The sequence below is a fragment of the Oncorhynchus keta genome, chromosome 1, assembly GCF_023373465.1.
Source record: "Oncorhynchus keta strain PuntledgeMale-10-30-2019 chromosome 1, Oket_V2, whole genome shotgun sequence".
Taxonomy (NCBI): domain Eukaryota; kingdom Metazoa; phylum Chordata; class Actinopteri; order Salmoniformes; family Salmonidae; genus Oncorhynchus; species Oncorhynchus keta.
The window spans coordinates 47,202,621-47,215,723 of NC_068421.1; the positions used below are offsets into that span (position 1 = coordinate 47,202,621).

Consider the following 13,103-nt stretch of genomic DNA (forward strand, 5'->3'; position numbering starts at 1 on the left):
TGGATCCATTGACTTCAATGCAAAACCTAGGAGGCTCATAGACCTCACCCCCTTCCATATAGACCTACATGGTAATTATGACCAATTCTAGAAGACCTCCTCCAAAAAAATCTAAGCTTTTTCAGTATAAACTGACATGTTGTCCATCCAATCATACGATTGGGATCAGAGAAGGAACCTAGTGCGTTGTATTGCGGTTGTGCTGTGGAGCATTATTGGGTGGGATCTATGTGTTGAGAAGCTTGGTGAAATTATTGGATAGAGATTGAAAATATTTATGTGACCATTTTTTAAATTATTCAATTCAAATTAGATTATTCAAATTACAGGAGATGGAGGAGGTTAATTATACATTGTTTTCTTGGTTTTATAACTTTTTGTATCCAGTTAAGTGCAGTTTATTTCAATGTTCCATGATAACAAGCTAGCTACCAGTTCGAGTGTGCACCTTTCGCCGCCAACGCTATCTCAAATTGTTTTTACTTTTTGTTGAACCCTTTTCATTCTCTGGGGCACACGGAAAAGGTGCGAATTAAAACCGATGTCGACTGCCTGAGATCAGTTTCATGAAGAAAGATGAAAAGGTGATGGCGTTCAATACCAATTGCTATCAAAAGTATAGCTGGTTAACAGGGAGCCTTTCATCAAACCGTCTGTATTTTTGCTTTTTGGGAATTCTGAGCCTTGGGCGATAGCAGGGTACAGTGCCCTGAAGAACATTGATCATTCAGCTAAATGGCAAAACAAAAGCAGAGAGCATAACGTTATAAGATTCAAGCTTCTGGGAAAAAGCCGCATCGATCATGACGAAGATCTGCGTATTCAGAATGCGCAACACAACTAGAAAGTAAGAAGAAACAGGGATATTCTCAAGCGGTTTATCAACACCACTGCGTTTTTGTGCATGCAAAAATTGGGAGGGCACAACGAGAGGGAATGTTCCGCTAACTAACAAGTGTAACCACAAGGAGCTTTTTGCAGTAATTGCACGTTTCGATGCTTTACTTGCTGAACATATGGAACTTTCAGTCTTTTCTGGGATCATTCAGAGAGAGGTTGACGCAGGGCGCTCAAGTAGGTGTTCCACTTTCCTCCGGTATTTATTTAGCAAAGATGATAAAACATCACTCCGGGCAAAGACAAGCAAAAACGTATTAAACAAACGTTGTAGCAGCCTAGGCCACACCTAAACATTCGAGATTTGACTTGCTGTATGGGATGAAAACGAGACCATTTTCAGTCTGATCAGCTGTAGGCTACTAATAAGAGCAGATGCATACAGCCTACTATGTGCGCTCTCCATTTGGCCAGGGTAATTCATTGGTAGCGTTATGTATTTACAGTCCATTTATGTGTCAGGAGAAAATGTGAATGTGATCAAATTTGGTTTATATTTCAATTGGGCTGGCTAGGCTGCCTATACGATTTCAATCCAAAATGATTAACTGGAATGAATCAATCAACATAATAGTGATGACAGATGTAAGTACATTTTTAAAGGCCTGCAGTTGCATAGGCCTGCATGATGCATAAAGCAAGCTCAGCCCTGTGAGTTCTATTGTCTCTATCAGTTGTTGTCTCTGTCTAGGTAGAGGAAATCTCCCACCTACTCTCCTCTAAATATAATTCATATGAACAAGTATATGGTTGCTCGCCCCCCACATGTGACCTGATTTAGGGACCTTAAGGTCCAGAGTTTTCCTGGTTAGGTTAACAGATAAGGAAATACTGCAGGCCCCAGTGGGTAAAAATTGCCCCCCAACTCTGTTTGCCTCCAGTCTGCTTGCTGTTGTCAGTTATTGTCAGGTATGTAGATGATCAGGGCTTTATTCAGGAACGTTTCTTAGGCTACTTTGATGTGTCAAGTGGGCGAGATGCGCAGTCTTTGTTTAACTTCATGGACAAACGTGTTATTCAAACCTACGATGGCGCAGCTGTAATGGAATGTATCTGCTATTTGTAGACTCTTCCTGTTCCCTGATTTAAGAAGTGACCACTCCACTGCGATTGTCAACTCTCTCCTGACATGAACTGAAGCCACATCTCATCTCATAATACCTAGGATAGGGTAAGTAAGGGTAAGTAATCCTTCTCACCCCCCTTCCCCCAACAAGATTTAGATGCAAGTGGCTGTTCCACTGGTTGTCATAAGGTGTATGCACCAATTTGTAAGTCGCTCTGGATAAGAGCATCTGCTAAATGACTTAAATGTAAATGTTAAATGTAAATGTTCCCACTCATCCACTGTTACATTTAATGATTCTTCTCCAACCACTGTGAGTACCCCTATCAATTTTCTCTCATTACTGTATGTATACTCAATCGCATTACACATAAATGATTTTACTCCTTGCTTGGACTAACTCATTCTTAGCTCGTTTGTCTTAACTGTGTAGTGTGTTGTGTTATTGTTTTTTGTCTTCCCAGTCAAATCCTGTCCCGCACAGAAGTCAAGTCACTGAAAACCTCAATTCATGCCCTATACCCTCATTCAATCACTGCTGTGATCCCTTCCCAAAACTCATTCTCATTCCCCATAATATTGTACAATAAATGTCTTTACTAAATTCTTTAGGTTAAAACAATTACTCTGGCGATTCTTGAAACACGCTTTGACGTCTCCGTGTGTCTATGACGTGGGTTTCCTCTGTTTTTCAAGTCTCCAGCCTCCACTGATCACAGTGGTAGCTGTGCCACTAGATATCCTTGTTCGAGTCCAGGCTCAGTCGAAAAAGGACTAAGAAAATACAATAGTTTCCAGAGGGGTGGGGTTGATTCTCCTCCACAAATCAAACAGAGAAAGGTATCTAGAATTAGCATGCCAACAAGACTACATTTTGTTGGATCCAGGTAGGACTGTATCATAGCCACAGAGACATTCCTGCATAAATGCCTGCAGGAGGATGGATGGGACTCCTCATACAACAGCAACATCAACCTGTGGAAACCTATCTTACACATGCCAGGAGGGAGCAAAAACCTCCAGTGCAAACAGCTACTCAATTTGTTCTACATAAAAACATGCACTGTAGGCTATGCATGCAGAGTAGGGTTGATTATTTTTCCCGGTATTTTACAAATGTTCCATCCCGAGAATAAATCACTTTTTAACCAGGGAACCTGGTGTAATTCAAAAGCATATAATTAGGCCTATGTCTGGATTTGATTAGAGCTTTGATCTAACATTCAAGCCTGATGCTACCTGAGCCTGATGAGCCATACATTAAATACATTTTATGACCACAACATTAAAGACATTTAATGAGCCCAAGCCCAAAGAAGCCCAAATTATTGTGCCATTATTCAATACATACAGTGCATTTGGAAAGTATTCAGACTCTTTGACTTTTAACACATTTTGTTAAAGTACAGCCTTATTCTAAAATGGATTAAATCATTTTTTTCCCTCATCAAGCTACACACAAAACCCCATAATGACAAAGCAAAATCTGGTTTTTAGAAATGTTTGCTGATATGACAGTGTTGGTATTGCTGCTGTAAAATAATATATATTGTAATGTCAATCTACGTAACATAATAAAAAAGTCCCCATCAAAATCCATAAATTTAATCCAGTTTAATATTTTTGCATATTTGCTACGGGGAAGGATGGCCAGCCAAACAGGAGGGTGATTTTTTACTAAGGAGGAAAAGGAGGCCGTGCTGACCGAGATGCATGTTGGCCATTTCGGAGTGAAGAGCATGATTGCCAAAATCAACCTACGCTTCTTCTGACGGGGAATTGTCAAGGAGGTGGACAGCTGTGCAAGTGATAAACAAAAGGTTATTTCAATCACATTCTATTATATCTGAAATTATTATGATTTCAATGAATGTCATATCAGAGAGCACACAATGTTTAAATGAGTTACTTTTAGCTTTAAAAAGGTCGGTATCCTGTCTAGCCTGACAGAAGTTTGAGAGGGCAAAGACTGTGGCGCCGGAGTTGAAGCCCATCAAAGTAGTTTCACCATGGCACATGATCAGTAAGTGTCCCAATTCAAATTTTGCAGATTTCAGTCAAATCAAAGTTTATTTGTCACGCACGCCGAAAACAACAGGTTACAGGTTACAGTTCACCTTACAGTGAAATGCTTACTTACAGGCTCTAACCAATAGTGCAATTAAAATAAAAAAAGGTGTTAGGTAAGTAAAGAAATAAAAACGACTGAAAAATAACAGTAGCGATGCTATATACAGGCACCGGTTAGTCGAGCTGATTGAGGTAGTATGTACATGTAGATATGGTTAAAGTGACTATGCATATATGATAAACAGCGAGTAGCAGCAGCGTAAAAGAGGGGCACACAAATGCAAATAGTCTGGGCTATATTATTATAGTGTGTGTGTGTCAGTGTCCTAACAAATATGAAAATCTGCATACTTTCAGCCCTTTCCAGCTTCATGCAAGTCAACAATTCTTAATCTTAGGTCTTCTGAGATCTTTGGTCGAAGAATGGTTCAGATCAGGCAATGCTTCTTGTGAATAGCAAACTCAAATTTTGAGTGTTTTTTTTTATTTTATAGGGCAAGGCAGCTCTAACCAACATCTCTAATCTTGTCTCATTGATTGGACTCCACTCATTGATTGGACTCCAGGTTAGTCATTAGCCCGGGGGTTAATACTTTTTCCAACCTGCACTGAATGTTTCAATTATGTATTCAATGTAGAGAAGAAAAATACAATCATTTGTGTGTTATTAGTGTAAGCAGACTGTTTGAACCCCCCAGGCTAATGACTAACCTGTCTCTGTCTCCTACCCTGTTTCCTTTAACTCTGCTCCTGTTGTTGTGACTTAGATGAAGATCAGATAAAATTTGATGACCAATTTATGCAGAGATCCAGGTAATTTCAAAGGGTTCACTTACTTTTTCTTGCCACTATCTCCCATTTATAACAATGCACTAATCCATCAAATTTTCTCATAGTAAGTGTAACCTGTGTATGTGCTTGTTTATGTCTCTGTCTCCTCCCCTGTTCCCTTTAACTCTGCTCCTGTTCTCCAGGACCTAGAGGTTCTGCCCAACACCCAGACGTGGATCCACCTGATGTCCTCCATTACCAACCACCCTCCAACTTTTCATTACATCATCTACAGCTACTGTTGTTCTCATGTTGTCATTATCTGCTAAGAAAGTTTTCTTTCTCGATCATACCGAGCACATATTGTGAGATACACAGATTAACTTAACAAGAGCACTGCAAACATTCAGAACACCTTCTTTGCCCGCTTTGAGGAGACTACAGTGCCACCGACGCGGCCCACTACCAAGAACTGTGTTGCTCCCCCTCTCCTTCTCTGTGGCCGATGTGAGTAAGACATTTTAAATGTTTTTACGGGCATATTCAATCTCTCCCTATCCCAGTCTGCTGTCCCCACATGCTTCAAGATGGCCACCATTGTTCCTGTACCCAAGAAGGCAAAGATAACTGAACTAAATGACTATCGTCCCGTAGCACTCACTTCTGTCATCATCAAGTGCTTTGAGAGACTAGTCAAGGATCATATCACCTCCACCTTACCTGCCTCCCTAGACCCACTTCAATTTGCATACCGCCTCAATAGGTCCAAAGATGATGCAATCACACTGCCCTATCCCATCTGTACAAGTGGATGTACAGCGTGTAAGAATGCTGTTCATTGACTACAGCTCATTATTCAACACCATAGTTCCCTCCAAGCTCATCATTAAGTTTGAAGCCCTGGGTCTCAACCCCACCCTTTGCAATCGGGTCCTGGACTTTCTGATGGGCCGCCCCCAGGTGGTGAAGGTAGGAAACAACATCTCCACTTCGCTGGTCCTCAACACCGGGGCCCCACAAGGGTACGTGCTCAGCCCCCTCCTGTACTCCCTGTTCACCCATGACTGCGTGGCCATGCACGCCTCCATCTCAATCATCAAGTTTGCAGACAACACAACAGTAGTTGGCTTGATTACCAACAACGACAAGACATCCTACAGGGAGAAGGTAAGGGTACTCTAAGTGTGTGGTGTCAGGAAAAAAACTCACTCAACATCAACAAAACAAAGGAAATGATTGTGGACTTCAGGAAACATCAGAGGGAGCACCCCCCCCTATCCACATTGACGGGACAGCAGTGGAGAAGTTTCCTCTGCGTACACATCACGGACAAACTGAAATTATCCACACAGGCAGTGTGGTAAAAAAGGCACAACAGCTCTTCTTCAACCTTAGGAGGCTGACGAAATTTGGCTTTCGCCACCTAAAATCCTCAAACTTTTACAGATGCACAATTGAGAGGATCCTGTCGGGCTGTATCACCACCCGGTAAGTCAACTGCACCGCACACAACCGCAAGGCTCTCCAGAGGGTGGTGCGGTCTACACAACGCATCACCAGGGGCCAACCATCTGACCTACAGCAACCGATGTCACAGGCAGGCCAACAACAAAAAAAGCGAGGTCAGTACAGGTGCATCAAAGCTGGGACCGAGAAGCTGTTTTTCCAGTCTATCTCAAGGCCATCAGACTGTTAAACAGCCATCACTAACAGAGAGGCTGCTGCCTACTTACAGACTCGAAATCATTGGCCACTTTAATAAATTCATCAGTCACTTTAATAATGCCACTTTAATAATGTTTACGTATCTGACATTACTCATCTCATATGTGTATATACTGTATTTTATGACATCTATTGCATCTTGCCTATGCCGCTAAGTCATCGTTCATCCATATACAGTTGAAGTCGGAAGTTTACATACACCTTAGCCAAATACATTTAAACTCAGTTTTTCACAATTCCTGACATTTAATCCAAGTAAATAATTCCCTGTCTTATGTCAGTTAGGATCACCACTTTATTTTAAGAATGTGAAATGTCAGAATAGTAGTAGAGAGAATGATTTATTTCAGTTTAATTTTTTCCATCACATTCACAGTGGGTCAGGAGATTACATACACTCAATTAGTATTTGGTAGCATTGCCTTTAAATTGTTTAACTTGGGTCAAATGTTTTGGGTAGCCTTCCACAAGCTTCCCACAATAAGTTGGGTGAATCTTGCCCATTCCTCCTGACAGAGCTGCTGTAACTGAGTCAGGTTTGTATAGGCCTCCTTGTTTGCACACGCTTTTTCAGTTCTGCCCACACATTTTCTATAGGATTTGAGGTCGGTGCTTTGTGATGGCCACTCCAATACCTTGACTTTGTTGTCCTGAAGCCATTTTGCCAAAACTCTGGAAGTATGCTTGTGGTCCTTGTCCATTTGGATGACCCATTTGCGACCAAGCTTTAACTTACTGACGTCTTGATGTTGCTTCATTGTTCCCTTGGCTTGCAAGCCTCCCCCTTTTTCTTCGATCTTTGTCCCAATGTGCAGTTGCAAACTGTAGTCTTGCTTTTTTTAATGGTTGTTTTGGAGCAGTGGCTTCTTCCTTGCTGAGCGGCCTTTCAGGTTATGTCGATATAGGACTCGTTTTACTGTGGCTATATATACTTTTGTACCTGTTTCCTCAAGCATTTTCACAAGGTCCTTTGCTGTTCTGAGATTGATTTGCACTTTTTGCACCATAGTACGTTCATCGCTAGTAGACATAACCGCTCCTTCCTGAGCGGTAGGATGGCTGCGTGGTCCCATGGTGTTTATACTTGCGTACTATTGTTTGTAAAGGTGAACGTGGTACCTTCAGGCATTTGGAAATTGCTCCCAAGGAGGAACCAGACTTGTGGGGTCTACAATTTATTTTCTGAGGTCTTTGCTGATTTCTTTTGATTTTCCCATGATGTCAAGCAAAGAGACACTGAGTTTGAAGGTAGGCCTTGAAATACATCCACAGGTACACCTCCAATTGACTCAAATTATGTGAATTAGCCTATCAGAAGCTTCTAAAGCCATGACATAATTTTCTGGAATTTTTCAAGCTGTTTAAAGGCACAGTCAACTTAGTGTATGTAAACTTCTGACCCACTGGAATTGTGATACAGTTTGAAATAATCTGTCCGTAAACAATTGTTTGAAAAATGACTTGTTTCATGCACAAATTAGATGTCCGAACTGACTTGCCAAAACTATAGTTTGTTAACAAGACATTTGTGGAGTGGTTGAAAAACTAGTTTTAATGTCTCCAACCTAAGTGTATGTAAACTTCTGACTTCAACTGTATTTATATGTACATTTTCTTATTCCATCCCTTTAGATTTGTGTGTATTAGGTAGTAGTTGTGGAATTGTTCGATTACTTGTTATATATTACTGTACTGTTGGAACTAGAAGCACAAGAATTTCGCTACACTCACATTAACATCTGCTAACCATGTGTATGTGACCAATCAGCTGTGATTTTAACAAAGAGCAGCAGTGCCTGGACTTTGCAGTCTCCCTCTTCAAGTCCCCCTTCTGAGACTGGCTGTCTGTTGAGAACAGGCAGAACCTCGCAACCACCTCTATATTCCAAACACCAGAATGCAGTTTTTTAGTCTATGATGGCCATGTGAGTGGTCAAAAAATCGTAGAAAATAAATGAATCATACAATTGTACCAAAAACTATTAAAGTTTATGTATTAAAATCTTAATATTGCCAGGTTGGTTTTCACAGCTGTTTCACAAGGTATTAGTTGTAAATTACCCTTAGATCGTAGTTATTTACTCCACGTTATTGTTGTATTTATTCTAGGACCGACAATAGATACAACCACAAGGGTGTACTAATGAGCTATGCGAGTTAGAAAAAAATAATTGTGGGACTACTAAAATTATATTATTTCAGTGTAGATAAGGGAAGGGCAGGTAAAAATGAAAACATGATAGCTAGACAAGCCAGTCTATTAATCAAACGAATTTGCATATAAATGGAGTGTAAATTAGCTGACTTTGTAATCTGTCAAGCAGATTACACGTTCTTTGCCTTTTCCTGAAACGTAGCAATGTTGAAGTCATAGAACATGAAATCTAACGTTAACAAGGTACCCAATAGTAGTTCGAATTATTTTTTTCATTATATTAGCTTACAGCTTGTTAAAACAGCGAAATTGTCGCGGAAATCAGGCGACGTTGAAAATGGTCATTTAGGCCTTAATGATCATCACAGCGTTGATAAAACAACGGACGGTAATATTTGGCATGACAGAGCCTAAATGAGTGTAAATTGGGATGGAGCCTGTCAAAGATCAGCCACAGAGATGTGATTGGGAGGTCTCGCCAGAGCTGTAGTGAATGCAGTGCACACTTGATTCATCTCGATCATGGTCACAGATTTCTTGGTAATCTGGAAATGAAGATGAATTAAAAACTAAAACTGGTGAATTTGTAATTGTTTTCAAGAGTGCGATCTAGCAGGCGTATTCTTTAAATCTGTGTCCTTGAAATACGCGAGCATGGTTTTACGCGCAGCAAGCAATTATAACACACTGACCTGAGCTAAATTACATAAAGATGAACCACATTCGTGGCAGCCAGAATATAATGAGAGGAAATACAAGTATGTGGTTTTGTTCCTTGGGTTAGTACGAATCCGAATATTACGCAACATATTCTAGGACTATTATGGATTCCTAGTCATTATGACGCAGCTGTCACAAATCGTTGAAGAATCAGGAGGGATTCATTTCGTCAGTTGCTGTCAACTTCGAGCATTACCTGCGTCTTACCAGTGTATTTTACTTAATTGTTTCCTTATCCGTGTCTTCTCGTGATATTGAAAATTCATTAGCTAGGCTACTTGTTTCTTTTCAAGCAATTATTATTGAACAAGTGTCTTTCTTTTATTGGGTGATCAAAGATATCTGCATCCATAAATTCAGCTTGTCATGGATGGAAGCTCAAGTTGTGGATGGCCATGTGCAGGCGATAGTTCACCACAGCCCCCCTCCCCTCCTGAGGCCCTCCTGGTGAAGATGCAAAAGCTCCGCCAAGAGCTTGGCGAGTTGACTGCATTAATGCAGCCTCTCCTGGACCAAAGCAGCAACGCTATGGAGGCTTCACCACAGCGCCCCCCCACACCTGGATCTGTCCTGCGCCAACAAGGGGTTGCTGAACCTGTCCTGCTGGATCAAAGCCCAGTGCACACTTCAACACAGATATGGACACGGCCCCTCTCCCCTGAAGCCCTCCTAACACAGATGCAGCTGCTCCGCCAAGAGGTTGTGGAGCTGAGTGCTTCAATCAGCCAAGTTCTGGATGAACCCGAGACGACCTATTTGGACGCACCGACACCACCTCTCCCGAAAGCCGCCTGGGCCTCCAAGGGTGAGCCTCAGAGGGCCCTGAGCCGGTCCTCCATCTCCAAGAGTGGGGGCATGTCATGGCCGTACTCCATCTACCCTCACTGTGACCTCATCGGCAAACCAGTTCCTGAGGAGAAGCCTGTGGCAATGGTTGACAAGGCTTCCTCAAATCCCAATAAGATGTCTTTCTGGAGGAGGCTGGCATGTTGTTTTGGGAAGAGGAACAAGACTGGATCCACTAAGAACAACAAGGTCAAGAAGAAGACCAAGGCAAAGGGGGAGAAGACCAAGGTGGAGAAGGTGAGATGAACACTGGCTCATTAGTCATAAGTATTATTATTGTGCCAGTGTACCATGACATCTCCTCTAAAGTCTTGTTTCTGTTCTCTGCTTATAGGACACTGCCATGACCAGGGGATATTTCTCCACGTATTTAAACCTCATAAAACGACTCAAAGTAATACAACAAACGGGTGAAGAACTGAACTAGGATTTTTATCAAATTATTTTTCCTATAGATTCAGCTGTTAACCTGGTTGCCTGATCCAAAGACAAACACATCCTATCCATCAGGATATCCCGAATGGGAGAGATCATAACATACTTATCAAGGCTGGGATGGTTAATGTTGTTAATCATGTTTTCAATTAAGTTTTTTAAATGATCTACAGATTCTACGTGACTTTCATATGATGATAACTTTAGGGTTCTGACATGAGAAAAAAGACTCAACATCAAACACAATGTGGTGATCTGGTAATAAAAATTGTGGGTTACAAATCTGGAGAAGTTCAAGCTCCTTTTTAAAACACTATCATTCAGCACCCTAATGTTGATATGGGGTCTTATCAATCAAAGAGAAGGCTGTTGATAAAATAAGACTTCCCACCACCAGACTCATTTAAAAGCAGTTTAATTAAAACAATGGTAAAACAATACAAATGTAGGGTCAAGTTCCAGTAAGTATATTCAGGCAAATGATCTTGGAGGACAAATGATCTTGCAGTGGGCAGCAGCCTTGAGTCATTGCCTTGTGCAGCAATATCTAACAAGTGAACTAACAATTCCACAACAAATACCTAATACACACAAACCTTTACTTAGATTTGTGTTTATTAGGTAGTTGTTGTGGAATAGTTTTTATATATATATAAAAATTGTATTGAATATTTAAAACGTACAATATACTTGCTGTGAAGCCGCTCAAATTCATCACATTAGTCATCTAACAGACACCCATCCGGAGAAACACACAGAGGCAACCAACATCATGCTCAAGGGCACGTCGACAGATCTCCCACACGGTCAAAAACGGGGACCGAAACCAGCAATCCATCAGCCACCGGCCCAAGCTCCCAACCGCCAGGCCACCAGCCCTCCAAGACCCCCCCACAGTCCCCCAGGTTAGTCAGCTACCCTGGAGTCCAATCAATGAGACGAGATTGGAGATGTTGGTTAGAACTGCCTTGCCCTGTAAAAAAACCTCACAAAATGTTTGTTTGCTTTTCACAAGAAGTATTGCCTGATGTGAACCATGCCTCGAACAAAATAGTTCTCAGAAGACCTAAGATTAAGAATGGTTGACTTGCATAAAGCTGGAAAGGGTTACAAAAGTATCTCTAAATACCTTGATGTTAATCAGTCCATGTTAAGACAAATTGTCTCTAAATGGAGAAAGTTCAGCACTGTTGCTACTCTCCCTTGGATGGGCCGTCCTGCAAAGATGACTGCCAAGAGCACAGCGCAGAATGCTCAATGAGGTTAAGAAGAATCCTAGTGTCAGCTAAAGACTGACAGAACTCTCTGGAACATGCTAACATCTTTGTTGACGATATGTCTACGATATGTAAAAACACTAAACAAACAAAAAAACATTGGCATGTCTGAAGTTTGCAAAAGTGCAACTGGATGTTTTGCAGCGCTACTGGCAAAATATTCTGTAGGCAGATTAAACTACAGTTGAGTTGTTTGGAAGAAAAAAAAGGCACAGCACACAGCATCAAAACCTCATCCCAACTGTAAAGTATGGTGGAGGGAGCCTCATGGGCTATGGCTGCTTTGCTGCCTCAGGGCCTGGACAGCTTGCTATCATCAATGGAAAAAATGAATTCCCAAGTTTATCAATACATTTTGCAGGAGAATGTAAGGCTATCTGTACGCCAATTGAAGCGCAACAGAAGTTTGGTGATGCAAAAGGACAATGACCCAAAACACAGAAGTAAATCAACAATAGAAAGGCTTCAACAGAAGAAAATACACCTTCTGGAGTGGCCCAGTCAGTCCTGACCTCAACCAGATGGAAATGCTGTGGCATGACCTCAAGAGAGCAGTTCACACCGGACATCCCAAGAATATTGCTGAACTGAAACAGTTTTGTAAAGAGGAATGGTACAAATTTCCTCCTGACCGTTGTGTGGGTCTGATCCACAACTACAGAAAACGTTTGGTTGAGGTTATTGCTGCCAAAGGAGGGTCAACCAGTTATTAAATCTAAGGGTTCACATACTTTTCCCACCCTGCACTGTGAATGTTTACACTAGAGGTCGACCGATTAATCGGAATGGCCAATTTAATTTGGGCCGATTTTTAAAGTTGTAACAATCGGTAATCTGCATTTTTGGACACGATCATGGCCGATTACATTGCACTCCACGAGGAGACGGCATGGCAGGCTGGCTACCTGTTATGCGAGTGCAGCAAGGAGCCAAGGTAAGGTGCTAGCTAGCATTAAACGTATCTTATAAAAAAAACAATCAATCTTAACATAATCACTAGTTAACTACACATGGTTGATGATATTACTAGTTTATCTAGCTTGTCCTGCGTTGCATATAATCGATGCGGTGGCTGTTAATTTATCATTGAATCACAGCCTACTACGCCAAACAGGTGATTTAACAAGCGCAATCGCGAAAA

At 41.4% G+C, this 13,103-nt stretch overlaps 1 protein-coding gene across 11 annotated transcripts; it reads left to right on the forward strand.

The window, feature by feature from the left end:
- The first annotated feature begins 196 nt into the window (after nt 1-196).
- On the forward strand, nt 197-11,563 carry LOC118386656 (uncharacterized). 11 transcript variants are annotated; one of them, XR_008143871.1, is made up of 8 exons: nt 199-1,074; nt 1,964-2,078; nt 3,609-3,783; nt 3,906-3,986; nt 4,528-4,599; nt 4,801-4,846; nt 5,008-10,487; nt 10,585-11,563. XR_008143871.1 is itself a non-coding variant. In XM_052526343.1 (7 exons), the coding sequence occupies exons 6-7, from the start codon at nt 9,771-9,773 to the stop codon at nt 10,675-10,677; spliced, it is 810 nt and encodes a 269-aa protein (XP_052382303.1). In that variant the 5' UTR covers nt 199-1,074; nt 1,964-2,078; nt 3,609-3,986; nt 4,528-4,599; nt 4,801-4,846; nt 5,008-9,770; the 3' UTR covers nt 10,678-11,563. The 11 variants fall into 11 exon arrangements, 7 of the variants coding, with proteins under 7 accessions (XP_052382303.1, XP_052382330.1, XP_052382343.1 ...); XR_004826265.2 differs by having other exon boundaries at nt 1,964-2,068; nt 3,879-3,986; XR_008143881.1 differs by having other exon boundaries at nt 199-847; nt 3,879-3,986.
- The last annotated feature ends 1,540 nt before the right edge of the window (nt 11,564-13,103 follow it).